Raw genomic sequence first — 14,665 nt, forward strand, 5'->3', positions numbered from 1 at the left:
CATTTTCTTGTTGATTTACTAATTATTGCTGGTTTTGCTAATAATGTTCCATTTAATCTCTCACAGCCATCCATTCTTTTCAAAGGCATGAAGTGTAACTCATGAAGACTGCTGACAACCTATAGAAATCCAGCCATCAGTTTAAGGCCAATAACAGCCCAGATGCTTTACATGCCGGTCCCAAGGGTGCCTGCCTGCATGAATCACACTGAACAAAGCTGCTGACGCTGCAAAGGCTGCTGCGCTCCTCAGCCTGCCAAGCAAGACAGTGGGCTCAGAGAGGTGGAGGCATTCCCAGAGGCATTTCTTGGAATACAATTAGGTCTGGCTGGGGAAGAAGGCATTTGCTGGTGCGAGAGAAGAGGCTGTGATGGCAGGTGGATGGAAGCAATGAGGCTGGCCAGCGCTGGCAGCTGAGGCTGAGCTGGTCAGCCACGGGAGATCCAAGAAGATGGTCTGCCAGGGAGCACTGGCTCTGTGTTCCCAATACTCTGTAACCACCACTCAAGCTAGGGAGGAATGGTCTCCAAGTCCTTGGACTTTAACTGCTTGCTTTTTTAAAGAAAAAAAAAAAAAAAAAAAAAAGAGTGAAAGCTCACAAAGAATTGAAACTGCCTGCAGCAACCAAAGTGCCTTTTGATCCAACTACAAGTGCTTAGAAGAAGAAAAGAGGCACATGTGTTGCTTTTAAAGGTATCACACATCCACCCACCTGTTGGGAACAGTTAAAAAATACAACTGGTTGGCTACAGTCTGAAGGGAGAGCTGTGAAAGGAATGGCAAGCGGAGAATTTTCTACAGGCGATGCTTAAAGCAGCAGCCAATGGAGAAGCAGTGACATGCATACTCTGGCTCTTTAGAGCCTCTTCTGAGGAGATGGCCTGACACCCTCTGCACAGCGGAGCTGCTTAATTACCTTCACTGACAAGACTTGAAAGATAAAAATTAGGTACAATTTCTATATTACAGCAATGGCAATAATGTTTGTCTCCTAATTGCCTCTCAAGTGAAATAAAACAAAACACCATGCAATGAGGAATTTTTGTCATAAGCATTACTTACATGTAAAAGGACTCCACTAACTGCCTCCCCTGTGAAAAACAGAACATTAAATATCATGGCCTGGATGGTCCTGATGTACTTTCAAGTGTGATATCAAATGAAATGGCACCACTGACTGTGTGCATCGGATGCATACATGAAAACGATTTCAGCATGTTAAATCATGTGCATGAGCATAATTCCCACCATGGAGTCTCTTCACACTGTGTTGGTATGATCAGCCCCCTTGGCTGTAACATCCAGAGTAGGGGCAGGGAGTGGAAGGAAGGGGTGAGACACAGAACAGGGGTGAGACACAGAACAGAATCAGAAGGCTTCTTGCTGAGGAAAATCTAGTTGTGTTTTTTTTCCCCCCACTCTCAGAACAAAATGTGAAGCTACAGATACTCCAGGAAAACACAATAAAATGCAAAAATATTCTTGGAACAAAAATGTTCCACTTCCAAAATGTCAAAATGATGTTTTGACACTACTGAAAGCTGTAGTTTCAGTTAAATAGAATTTAATGTTTGAAAGTGACATGCTTTTATGAAGAGTTTTGATTTTGACAAAGTGGGATTTTCCTGCATTGAAGCCATCTGATAAAGTCTAAGCAGCTCTGCTTACCAATATATTACAGCTAGGTGGGGTTTTAAGTGAAGGAATTAAAATCCCATTTTGAAAAATGGGGAGACGTTAGCTAAGTTTGTAATTATGAGGAAAAAAAGATAGTTTGAGGACTCTCTGAAGGAGATATTACTAATACAGCAAGAGTTTTACATGTTTTGGGAATGTAACAGTGAAAAATGAACAGTACAGGTTTGCCGTTGATGGAATGTCACCTCTGCCTCAACCAGACAGCTGACCAAAGAGATTTCCATTATTTATACCACAGACACAAAGTGATGTAGATGGGTGTTGTATTACAAGCATTGGCACATTTAGGACTCCCTATATTATGTCACATAATGACATATATGACTTTTCATTTAACACAGCTGTTCAGCTATTCCTATTTAGGGTATTTCAACATGCAGGAGGATTTGCTGAAAGCTGGTCAGTCCTGCAAACTTATGACAAGTTTTTTAAATTAGGAGACCAGTCCCCAGGAGTTTAGTGAAAGTCTTGTAGGATATGGTTTCTCCTATTTTTAAGGATTTCCAGGAGTAGGCCTTTGAACAGGCATATTTTTGTAGGAGTTCTAATCTAGCAACATGCATCAAGTTGAATTTTATTTCATGAGGTATTTTTGGTAACATTCTTTTCTACATAAACAGGGTCAAACAATCTTGCATACAATCCAGGACCCTGTTTCTCAATAAAGTTGAGCTAACTAGCTCTAAAATCACCTGCATGACTTACAAACACTTGCTACCTCTGCCTGTCATGCACTAGGGGTTTGAACTGTATGGGTGTGTCCCTCCATAGTCACCCTTTGTGGATGAAAACAAGGACATACTCATTCCACAGATTCATACACATTCCTCAGCCTGAGACCTGTTTTCTTCCCCTCAGTTACAGGGAGTGTCAATAAGCACCTTTTAGACTTGTGTAAGAGGCAGAAGTGAATTTTTAACTCACTTGAGACAGAAAGTCCAACACATCTGTCTGCGTACTGAAAGCCACTGTGCAACCAGGAACCAACCCTAGAGCATTTTTCCTGGGCCTGCGCGAGGTGCAGGTCCTTGGGAAGAACAATCCCACCTGGCTTCGTCGTTTTTTTAAGATGCAAAAAAACCCCAAACTAAACAAAAAAAAAAAAAAACAAAAAAAACCAACAAAAAAAACCCCACAAAAAGACCCAAATGCAGAAATTCATATTTTTCTTGGAGTGCCACAAAGCGTGCGCCAGACTGAGGCGGCTCAGGGAGCGGGGCTGACAGCTGTGTGCGCCAGACACCGTGGGAGCCATCCACCCCCTCTTCGGTGTGACGGGAAACATCCTGTCACAAACACTCTCTGCATTCCAGCTCTTCTTGAATGAATTATCTGTAAACGGTGACGGGAGCATCCTGCTGGGAGCCTGTGATTCCTTGGCGGTATTTACGGACGTGTTCGATAGGAGAGTCATGACGGTCAAAGCCCTTCAGAGGCAGAGCACCGCAGCATCAGAGCTCCAGCCACAAGTCTGCTAGGGCTGCTCCCTCTAGCGGGAAAAAGTACTTCAGTTGGGGAAAAAGCCTTCCCCTCCTTCTTTTTAAAAATTATTTCGTCTTCTTCCCCCTCTTTTCTTTGTTCTTGTTTGTTTGTTTGTTAAGCGAACAATTCAAGTTTTCCGGATAGTGCAAGACACGGGGCAGTTTCCATCAGACAAAAGGTGACCAACCGCGGCACTTTTCCAGCCTTTGAGCACGGAGAGCGGAGCTGGTGTGCCCAGGCAATGCAGGTCAGCGGCTGCTCCTCAGAGGCGGCAAGGGAGGGACTCTTGGTTTGTCTTCTATGAGTCCTATGCATATGCTGCAGCTGTATTTGGTTTTGATTTCCCACTTCTGGTTACAAAAATAGGACTTACTATAATCATAATAATATTAATGATACAAAATAATTATTGTAATTATATAATTTTTTGGCAAATTATTAACACAAAACAGCCCAAAAAGATCCCATTGGATTAAAAAAATGTGACAACGCACAAATGTTAAAAAAGACAAAGTCTTTGATAAAAAAGAAGGAAAAGCAATCTGCAAATGAATGCATTTCTGTAAGGCAACGTTACCTTTAGTCTTCCATCAAAATTTAGCTCAGATTCTGTTGTTTAAGAAATTACTAGAACTTGGCTTGCTTGAGCTTATCAATGTGGTAACACAGTTTCAGTGCTGGTCCCAATTTCAGCCCCAGGTATTTCATGATCATGTCGCTTTTCAGCAGTAACAAAGCATTGCCATCAATTTCCTGGTTTCAAAACAGAGGAAGAGAATCAAAATGTGTTAACCCCCCTTTAAAGTGCTATGTCCTCACACATTAAACAAGGTGAATTAGAAACAGCATGTCATTTAGGGTAGAGCTACATGAAATGTCATGCATTTTGAAATTTCATTTTAAAAATTGAAATCTGAGGTGTGATAGTAGGAAGCCATAAAGGAAGTTTTAATTAAACACTACTTTTTATTCTTCAAGGAACGATAAGATTAGTTTAGGTTTTCAATTTATTTTGCAATTAAAAGTAGAATTTTTTAAAAATCAGGGTTGCTCTAAGCACAATTCTGAGAAAAGCCAGTCAGCCTTGAGAGAAAGGTTTGAATGATGGAGACAGCAAAGGATGTAGCCATATTAAACTGCTAATAGAACACCTCTGGATCTCAGTTTCAGTTTTGTCCCCAGCTATCTGTGTGTTTCACATATCTCCAGTACACTTATACCCAGTGATGCAACTATATGGTATACATGAGTGTATATATATATATTTTTTTTTATTAAAGTTGTTAAATTTTAATTTAACCTTCACGTAAGTGGAGGAAATTGCCACCAAGCTGTTTATCTCAGAGCTGTTGGCTTGAAAACCTTTCAAAATTACAAAGTACTACAGCAAAAGAAGCCTGAGCCCACAGTCGAAACAGAATCTCTCCTTTACTATGGGCTGTAGAACACAGATGCCTTCAGCTGTACTGTTCTACTTTAGACCCAGAACCTGTCTGGCTTTTCCTCACTCTATCAGTGGATCTGCCAAAAAATGCTACCTGTCTCCACAGCTTCCTGAACATTTATACACTTGGAGTGTCAGATCTAAATTATCACAAGTGCCATGTATGTGTGCGTACACATACACATATACACACCAATGTTGTCTGTACTGTGTTCTGTGGTTTTGATGGTCAGATCTTTCCACTTTGATCTATCGCCTACTTATCAAGAAACATTATGGATCCTAATTTGCCCTGATCATTATTATTCCATTCACTAGGTGATTTATCTGATGAGCAGTTAAGGTCACTTTCTGATTAACTCAATCAATTAATGCTCCTCATTTTGCAACCCCCACTCTATCCATAATAGAAACTCTCTCCACCTCCTTGCTCTCCTTGCCATTATTTTAAGGAAGCTAATGTAAAGTAAGAATAAGTGTTACATATAATTACTATTTGCATAAGAAATAAAATAAGAACTTCTTTAACTGTGATGCCATAGGGTAAAAATACTGTCAAGGGTCAGCTGTGGAGGCAGCTGCTTCTAAATGTTGAGTTCAGCATTTTATTATTTCCATTATTATTACTGTGTAGGTGTCAAGATTAAACTCCATGACACTAGTATGCCAGAGGGAGCATTCATATCCAATTAAATATCCCATATTAGCCATTTCCCTGTGCAGATTCTTGGCTTGACTTCTTTACAGTATTACCATGTCAGCCCTTTTAAAAATAATTTTTAAAAAGAAGACTTTGATTACATGGTTCCCACATGTACATTAGCCTCAGCAGAAGATCTTGAACCAGGTCTGGAACTGATAACACTCAGTGCCATCAGGGCCACCTTTCCCCTCCTCAGTTTCCTTTCCCTCTATCTTTCTACCAAATCTTTCCTGCTGATGGAGTCTCCGCGGGATCTCACACAGTGCTGCTACACGGTCCCTGATCAGGGAGTGGCTCCTCTCTGTGAGACCAAGAGCTCTATCAGTGATGAGCTCAGCTGTGCTTGGCACACAGATGTGCTCAGGGAGCAGGGAACAGCCGACAGGAGCTGCAGGAAATTTCTCAGTCTTTAGTGGATACTCTCAGGACCTACTGGTGACAGAGCTCCTCGGGTATCTTGGCAAGAAGCAAAGCTTCTGCTCCTGGTGGGAAGAGCAGACAGAGCCAGGATATTCTGCAGCGCCTTTTGAGGCAGTGAAGGATGTGGGCTGCAGGCTGGAAGAGCTGGCTCTGAGGACTGACCCAAATGACCTAGTAGAGCAGTAGGAAAGCACACTGCCCACATTCAGGATCCATCCTCCAGCTGTTTCCTTCCTGCTGGTCCCAACAGCCTCTCTCTCCCATCTCAGATGAGCTGATTGCCAAACTATTTCAAGTGATAGCTGGGCCTTGTCAATGACAGTAAGTGCTTCTAAGTAAATTATGCACCTGCTCCATAGAAAGATTGAACATACAGGAAGATATGGCTGAGGTTAATGGACTAATCACTTGTCTCTCACCCCTGGGGTCTTTGTGCTAATCCAGATGAGGTTTGAAGGCTGAAAAATTGCAGGGATATATATAACTCAAAGGTATAATTGAATTGAGTTGTGTGGCAATCATACCCAGGTTCTCACACCTATGGCATATTTTACAAGGAAACCAATGATAAGTAGAACCCATGGGTGCTGGGTGTGCAACAAAGGATGACAGGGACAGTCTTTAGTAGCAATTTAGCTTGATCTCTTTGGTCGCAGAGCAGCTGCAGTATCATGGCATTCTCCAGTGCAGCTGGCCCATGGCTGCCTGGAGCGTTCCCAGGCCCTGCTGCTACATAAAAGTGTACTTTGCTACAAATGGAAACTAGACAAAATTAGTGTTTCTGCACTTTCCATATTTACAGTACAAACTTTAAAACTTGGGGTTTTTTTTCCTTTGGGATATTACCTGTATGCCTGACATTGTGCCAGTTCTCACTCCCTTGCATGAAGATTTTTCTCTTGATGCACAGCCCCTTCCGATATTGTAAGAAATGGATTTTACATCAAGTTCCTTCAAGTCTGAAGGTGGCTTGTTTATCTGCCACATGATCAATACAGGCCATGCTTTCGTTATCAGCTTATAAGGCAGAAGGCAGGGAAAGCAGGCCAGCACCCAACCTGTACCTGCAGATTTGGCCCTACATCGCTGTGCCTGTTCTTGTTCTTATCCCACAGGCCTGTCTACAGAATGGCAGATGGCCTCAATACCTTCCTAGGATGAGCAGATACCAGGGCCTGTGTTCATTTTCAGCTGCTCCTCAGCCACCTCCTCTCCTGTATCTGGAAACCCTGGAGGCAGAGTGTAACTGGAAGTCCATTTACCCCCCTCAGCTCCCGTCTGCAGCTCCACAGACCCACTTGTCTCTGCTGGCATAGGGTCAAGGAGTGATCAAGCCCTCTTGTTGTCTCTGGTCAGCACTAAGGGCTGGGGAGCAATTCTCATTTAGACCTAGGTCCAGGCACTTACATGAAAACTTATGACCTCCAGCTGAACACAAACAAGTCACTTGTAGGGTAAAATCCATTCTTTGTAGCCAGACTAAATTGATTGTGGAGACATGGAGAAGGCAAAAAATGCTAACAGATACATTGGTGTCAATTCCATATACAGCAGCAGAACAAGAAACTCCGGATCCGACAAGTTTATTGTCTTCCCAGTTACTAATTAAGAATAATAAAATTTCCATCACTGGAGGAGGTTATCTTTACTATAATATCCTCTAGAGAGTCAGCAGGTCTGTTAAATTTGGTTATGTAGTTACATAATACTGAGGGGGAAAAGATTAAAATATTGGCTGTTTTGGTTTTCTCCTGCTAAATATCTAGAGACATATAAAAATGCTCTTCAGAGAAGAATCATATATATCCTGTGAAAAAAATTGTCATTGAAATGAGGCTTTTTTTGGGCCAATCTGACAATAAAAAATGAGCACCAGATCGTCAGTGCTTTCTCTAAGGCTTGGCATAGAAACAATTTATGCTGGAGTAACTGGGAACAAACAGTGAGCATTTTCTAAAGACACTGTTATGACTTCCCCATTGACATAGAAATGAATAGGGTAGCATAACATAGCACAGAATAGAAGGATAGGATAGAATGGAATGGAATGGAATGGAATGGAATGGAATGGAATAGAATAGAATAGAATAGAATAGAATAGAATAGAATAGAATAGAATAGAATAGAATAGAATGGAATGGAATGGAATGGAATGGAATGGAATGGAATGGAATGGAATAGAATAGAATAGAATAGAATAGAATAGAATAGAATAGAATAGAATAGAATAGAATAGAATAGAATAGAATAGAATAGAATAGAATAGAATAGAATAGAATAGAATAGAATAGAATAGAATAGGAAGGTCTTCAGATGGAAGGGACCTACAATGATCTAGTACAGCTGCCAGAGCAACTCAGGGCTGACCAAATGACACTGTGTTATTAGGGGCGCTTTCCAAAATCCTCTTAAACACTGACAAGCCTGGGGCATCGTCCACCTTTTCACAAAAAAAAAGTGAAAAAAAAGCTCGTCCTGATGTTTAACCATCATCTCAAGGGATAAGTGAAATTTCTTTAGCCCAAACCCTCCAGAGGCCCCGCCAGACTCTGCATTCAATCTGGTTGAGGAAGCCCAAGGCATTTGAGGGGCTATGTGTGACATATGCTGGCTGTCTCTCGCGATTTAAATTTCCTAGAGGTGGTAAAGGTAGCCTTCTACATACGTGTTTTCTGAAGAGCTCCACGTGAGGGCCTAAAGCTTGAGGGTCTGCATCCTTCACAAACCAAACCACGTCATCCACCGTCCAGGTCAAAGGATTCTTGCTTGATGGCCGAGCTGCATCTTCTTGTTCAGGTGAAGGACTTGAGGCTATCAGTACAAAAAGCCCACAACAGTGCATTACAATGGCAAGCAGAGGTTTCCTCTGTTTGTGATTGTGAGTGTGCAGGGCTTCGGCAGTCTCACTGCAGCACTGGACACTGTGCATGCAAGTACTGGCCTGAGATGGTGGCATAGGGAAAAAAGCGGACTTGCAGAAGTTTCCAATCTGACTGCTTATTGGAAGACATGATCCCAGCTGGTGAATTGAGTCAAAAAACATTAAATCCCTAGGTCCCTGCTGGGGAAGAAAACATGTGCCAGCTGCCAGGCTCTTAAACCAAGCTGCCCCTGCTGTCTAGTCTGCAGCAACAGGGATCTTGGCTCAAGAAGACACTACCCTCACACCTAGAGATAAGTTTCTTCAGCACTAAACAAAGGAGTTTGCCATTGAATGTGAAGGACGGAGGATAAAATCAGGATTTAGCAAATATGTTTTTTTAATTTGCATTCAGATATTCATAATTCTTTTAGAGCTTAGCAGAAGGTTTTCAGTCTGTGTCTTCCTAATCTTTGTCTCTCACAAAGCTGATGGACCCCAGTGAATGCCAATTTGGAAAGTTACTAAAACATGTGAAGATGAACATTGCTCATGTGACTGTTTAATGGTATAACCCCACAATGATTTAGAGTGACTTCAGCTTGCCATAGCTTTAAATCAAGTGAATAAAGGCACATAGGAATGAAAGTGCATTTATGTTTTTATTCTTAGTCTCTGCAGAATTATAAATCTCAATCTCCACCTGAATATAATTTGTACCCCCACTTATGCTGCTTCTTTACAACAATAACTATATTATGCTAGGTTACAGGAAAGTTCTTTCCATTTGTTTATATCCACAATAAGCAAGCTTTGCATTAGCAGACAGCAGCACACAGATGCATTAAATGTTACTTGCTTACACCTGCTCATCTCTTTCTGTCAAGGCCCAGTTTTTAATGATAGAAGTGCGAATGGAAAGCAAGTGTACTATACAGAATACCAGAAATCAAACAGAAGAGTGTGTGTAGAGGGACATCACAGACACCTAAACTAGAGCCTGGAAATGCACCAGGTAGCCAAGAGACAATCCTAACTGCTGAGAAGAGAAGGGATGAGCTCTCCAGGGAAATACTGAGCTTATAAAGACAGATGAGATGTGTAAGAATCCCCATGCATGACTCCAAACACCATCCTAATGTCTGTGAGTAAATGTGTTGGGTGGGTTTGGGGCTTGTGTAGATTGTCATTCCATTGACTTCAGTAGAGCTCTGGTGATTTATATTAGCTGAGACTCTGCCCATATACACCCAGTAATGGGTTTATGTGCCTATTTGTCCTTTTTCCCTTGCCACCATGCTCATCTTACAGCATAATGTAACAAGGTGTATTTGCAGTTACTCAGAATGAACTCCAGAAAGCAGCAGTGCTATGAATGTGCAAATCTGGTTGATGGTTTTCATAATGAGATGAGATGTAAATATCATGATAATTGCACTCTCATTTGCTAAGTCACTGTTCTCGATACAAAGGACAAGGAACAGCCTCAGGTCCTTTTAATTAGAGAGCAAGGAGCAGTGTTTGTATGGACTCAGGTGACCCTGGCCTCTGCTCACAGAATAAATGCAATACACAACGGTACAGACACCATCTGGAGCCTTTGGCATGAAACAGTGAAGACAGAGAGTGCAAAACGAACAATGTAATCTTGGCCAACCCCTGGATCATCAGTAACAATGAGGAACTCTGTCAGGGACAAGTGGGGGAACTGAGACTTGTCTTGGAGACACAGGGGTATTTCTCCCCTTCAAGATCTGTCAATGGTTTGGATGAGAGCTGATGTGTGGAGGCATTGGGCACCACATCACCTCAAAACAAAGGTCAGGAAAAAGACCAGGCTTTTGCAATCTAGTCAGAAAAAGATGGAGGAGAGAAAGGTTTGGCTGTGACCAAAAGACTGCAGAAGTTCCTCTGCTACTACCATAACATGGTCAGGGGAGATGTGCCACTACTGAGGAGCATGTTTTTTTCCCTTAAATTTGTATAAATTAAGGAAAGCCCAGAGGACTTAGCCTGGGATTTACACCAGGAACAGAAAGGGCAGCCTGCAGCCCACTGACTCCTGCCTACAACCTGACCAGGAAAGGGCAAAGGGGAGCAGAGAGCCCCAAGTGCATCTGGGAGCCTTCACAGGTATTGGAAGTATCTGTAATAAAAGGAAGGGGAATGAGAAGAAAAGGTTGAAATGACAGGAGGAATCTATTCACTCCTTTGCAATCTAGCAATCAATAGCATAAATATGATTTCTGAAAGACAAATATATAAATGACCTTTCTAAAGAGACTGCATGGCTAGAATTCTTCCAAACCCTAGCAGGTGAAGATAACCCTTTCAAATCCATGCCTGAGGGATAGTATAATATCATAATATACAAGCAAGAATTATGTATCAATATTAATTCTTCAAATACTTTTTGTGTCTTTATTTATCTACCTAGTATCAAGTTTTGGATTCTCTGCTGCTATTTTATGAATTAAGGTGTGTTAATTTATTTGTGCGAAAGGAGCTACCTTTAAATGTTATTAGTAAAACTGAGATACACCCAGTTTGCAGCAAAATATAAGGTTTTAGCTGATGAGTCTGAAAACAATCTATTTTTCCATATATTTTATAACTTATTTTGTTGATTAATTTATTTGGCTTTTTAACATTGTAGTTTACCCATCTGAGTGTAATTTCTCAATTTACAAAAGAAAAGAAACTCCATCTCTTTGTGTAGACACCTTTGTGGCATCTACACAAAGGCATGGGGTTTTTTTCAATAGCATCAGTTTGGTGAAAGATTATAATGAAGCACAAAAGTGTTTGATGGCGGCAGGGCAAGTACTATACATTCTTTTCATATCTGAAGGTATTCACACTTAACCTAAGAATTAGATAAATGAGGAAGTCTCATGTCTCCTGGGTATCCTATGCCATCCTGTCATCAGAATTAATCAAGATGATAATGAATACTCAGATTACAAAGAGATGGGAGTGCTTGCGACCAATAATTATTTTTAGAGATCATAATCTAGGTCAAATCCAATTTCCTGTTTTTGACAGGTGGCAAAAATTTGTCAAATTAATGGAATGAGATATGGAAATTTAGGTAATCAGAGGGAAGCACTTTCCCCTCCTGCCTCAAACGATATTGGGGAAGGACAGTGAAGAGGTTCCTCTGCAGGGGAATGTCTCAAGGCATCCCAGTCAAGATCACTGCCCACACAGAAACAGCTGGAATTACCAGGTCAGTGGCAAAAGCTGAGTGAAGCTGAGGGAAAGAGGCGGTCTGTCTCAGTCTGACTTTTCACCCCACACTTTTCTCTGACATTCATCTCTAACCTCTGGACCCTCCTGAGAAGGAGAATGGAGACAGAGCCAACAGCCAAATGGCTGCAGAGGCATGACAAGGAAATAAAATGCTAAAATGGAGTTAAACCTGCAAAAGAAGGAAAGACAAATAACAGACTCCCTAAATATGTTCCTGGCAAACAAACAGAGCCCAGAGGGAGTACAGTCATTGATAGATAAGAGTGGAAAGGGAGTGACAGATGAACTTTAATATTGCTGCAGGCCTAAATGATTTCTTTGCCTCAGGGGAAGGGGGTGGGAATGAAATTTTAAAAGGCTCTCTCTGATTGCACTGGAGCAGATAATAAGGAGCAGCAGATCTACTGAAACTAAGCAGAAGTAGCAGACCCTCCAAAGGTACAGAGAAATGGGAATTATTTTTAAAAACACAAACCACCCCCCACTATAAACAAGGAAGGGAGCAAGGCTTTAAGATACTTTTCTAAAAATCCAAGGCACACCAAGCAGGTGTCTGGAAGAACACAACTACAGGATATTTGGGGCCGGGTAGGGTTTTGACAAGCCATGATCAGCAGAGAGCTCTGCAAAGATCAGGCTCAGTGCATCTGTTTGCACTCGCCGGCGCTGGCAGGACATGTCAGCCACCACCTGCCTGGTGTCCTCTGCCTCGCAAGGCGTCACAGCAGAGTCCCTGTCCCAGCAGTGACAGCATGGCATGCACCATGCGGGGATGCAACATCGCAGGTGCTCCTCTGCCCGCTGCAGGTGCAGCACAGCACCCGGCTGCATGAGACGCGGCCACGAACATCAAATATTTATCCCGGTTTTTCTTGCTTTGCCTCTCCTTCGTAGGGGAAACAAAAAGGCAGCTCACTGGAAGCCCTGAAACTTCCAAACTGAAATGTCCCCAAAAATTAGCAGGCAGGCTGTATTTGCTGAGGCAGTGCTGAGGCTCACAATGCCATCAGCAGCTCCTTTGCCTTGGGGCAGTGCTGGATCTGCCCCCCAGTGAGCTGCTTGCAGCATTATTCTGGAAAAAGAGAAATTTCTACTCCTGTGTCCCCAAGTGTTTTCAGAAAATACGTGTACTAATAAGCAGGACTACCCCTTTAACAAAGACCCTCAGGTGATAATAATTAACTGCTAATACTGGATAATAAAATCTCCATAAAAATAACAAGCTACAGGGCAAGGTTAAGGTTATTATATTATGGTTGAACACACAATTCTTCATACTTAGGATAAAGGCTTTTTCTGTTATGTAAGCAGGCTTGGAAAGGTTTATGATGTCCTTGACTATTCCTTCCCTAATTTAAAAGCTTCAATTTGGCAAATGATGACAGGAAAGTGCATGTTTATCTGTTTGCAGCCCCAACTGGCTTTCTGAAATGAGGCTTTTTTTACGTCTTTTTTTCAGAATTTTTTAGCATAATCAAGGAGAATTAGGCATCAAGCTTCCAATCGCATTAATGAGAGCTTTGAGGTTTAATCTCATCCATTCCGCTTGAAAGACATGTTCTGCTATGCACTGAGATATGTTTTATGATTATGGCTTTTTCCATGATATTTGCCCACCATGATAAATAAGGCAAGCTATTTTTCAAAACTATCCATAAATAAACAGGATTGGTCTGAGGTTTCAGAGATAAATTCTTCCTCCTTAATGAGCCTGTCTCTGCCTCATAAGTATACAAACTGAAGAGGATAAGAACAGAGACCGACATGCTCCACTTACTCATCTTTTCTTACTTATGATTCAGCAACATATAAATTATGCCTAGAAAGAAGAAAAACACATGCACCGATTATTAGGGACCTTGGCAGCAAACCCTGTATGGGTTTGCATGTGCCTCTGTAGTAGACCATAATCTACAGTGATTACCAGGTGATACCAGGACTAATAAATGCCTAAAAATTAGGAAAACCCCAACAATATAAATGAATCCAAAAGCATTTTAATGATGGTCATTGCATACATTTCTGTTTTAGGAAGCCTTTACTGTTGAGCTGGCCAAATGACCCAGAGACCTCAGAGGAACTAGACTATGCAAGTGTCAAATGATTGTCACATAAAAATGACTAAGCTGTTTTGGGATGAGTTCTGTTAACCCCAGGTAGTATATGTAGCAGTTTCAAGTCACTTGTGACTGCTTCAGAGGGACTCGTGTCATGGATGCCTGGTTCAAAAGCAATCTCTCCCTCTTTGCTTCTCAAAGTGCTTTTAACAGTTTTAAGCCAGAGAAATGCAGGAACTTGTAAAGCCTATTGCATGACCACTCGATGACTTTTTTGTTGATTCAATTCTGGAAAAAAAACATGAGCCATATTTCAGCCTTCCATTTTGTAAAGACTACAGATTTTGTGGGAAGTCATGAAAAGAGAGATGGAGGTGTCTCCTGAAGCTCAGCTTCCTGCTTGGCGCTACATGGATGTTTCACAAAACATCGGCCAAGACTGAGAAACAGTGACATTTAAAGTCTAAAACAAAAATAGAGAGCAGTGCAGCTTAAGAAGCTTAAGAAGCTCAGATTTTAAGCTTCAGCCCCCTGATACCAAGGGTTTTCTCCACACAACACATTCTTATGCACAGAAGATCTGTGTATTCTGAAAATTCACAAAGTATTCAGTAAACCACCAAGTGATCCAGAGGAAAAAAAATCTGCGAAGGTTTACTATGTATGAATCTACCACCTCTGGTTGCAGAAGTCTTTGAATCACAGATTTCTGAAGGCAGAGAGGGTAGTGGGGATGCACCACCATCTCT

General features: G+C 41.6%; 1 protein-coding gene across 2 annotated transcripts in view; it reads right to left on the reverse strand.

Moving 5' to 3' along the window:
* Nucleotides 1-3,285: 3,285 nt before the first annotated feature.
* SCML4 (Scm polycomb group protein like 4) overlaps nt 3,286-14,665 on the reverse strand; it is a 64,707-nt gene continuing 53,327 nt past the window's right edge. For both annotated transcript variants that reach the window (XM_072926757.1, XM_072926758.1), the window contains 2 exons: nt 8,413-8,558; nt 3,286-3,933 (listed from right to left, as the gene is read on the reverse strand). In XM_072926757.1, coding sequence (XP_072782858.1) covers nt 3,808-3,933; nt 8,413-8,558 — 272 coding nt within the window. In that variant the 3' untranslated portion in view covers nt 3,286-3,807. The remainder of the gene's footprint in view (nt 3,934-8,412; nt 8,559-14,665) is intronic.

This window comes from Taeniopygia guttata, chromosome 3, assembly GCF_048771995.1.
Source record: "Taeniopygia guttata chromosome 3, bTaeGut7.mat, whole genome shotgun sequence".
Classification (NCBI taxonomy): Eukaryota; Metazoa; Chordata; class Aves; order Passeriformes; family Estrildidae; genus Taeniopygia; species Taeniopygia guttata.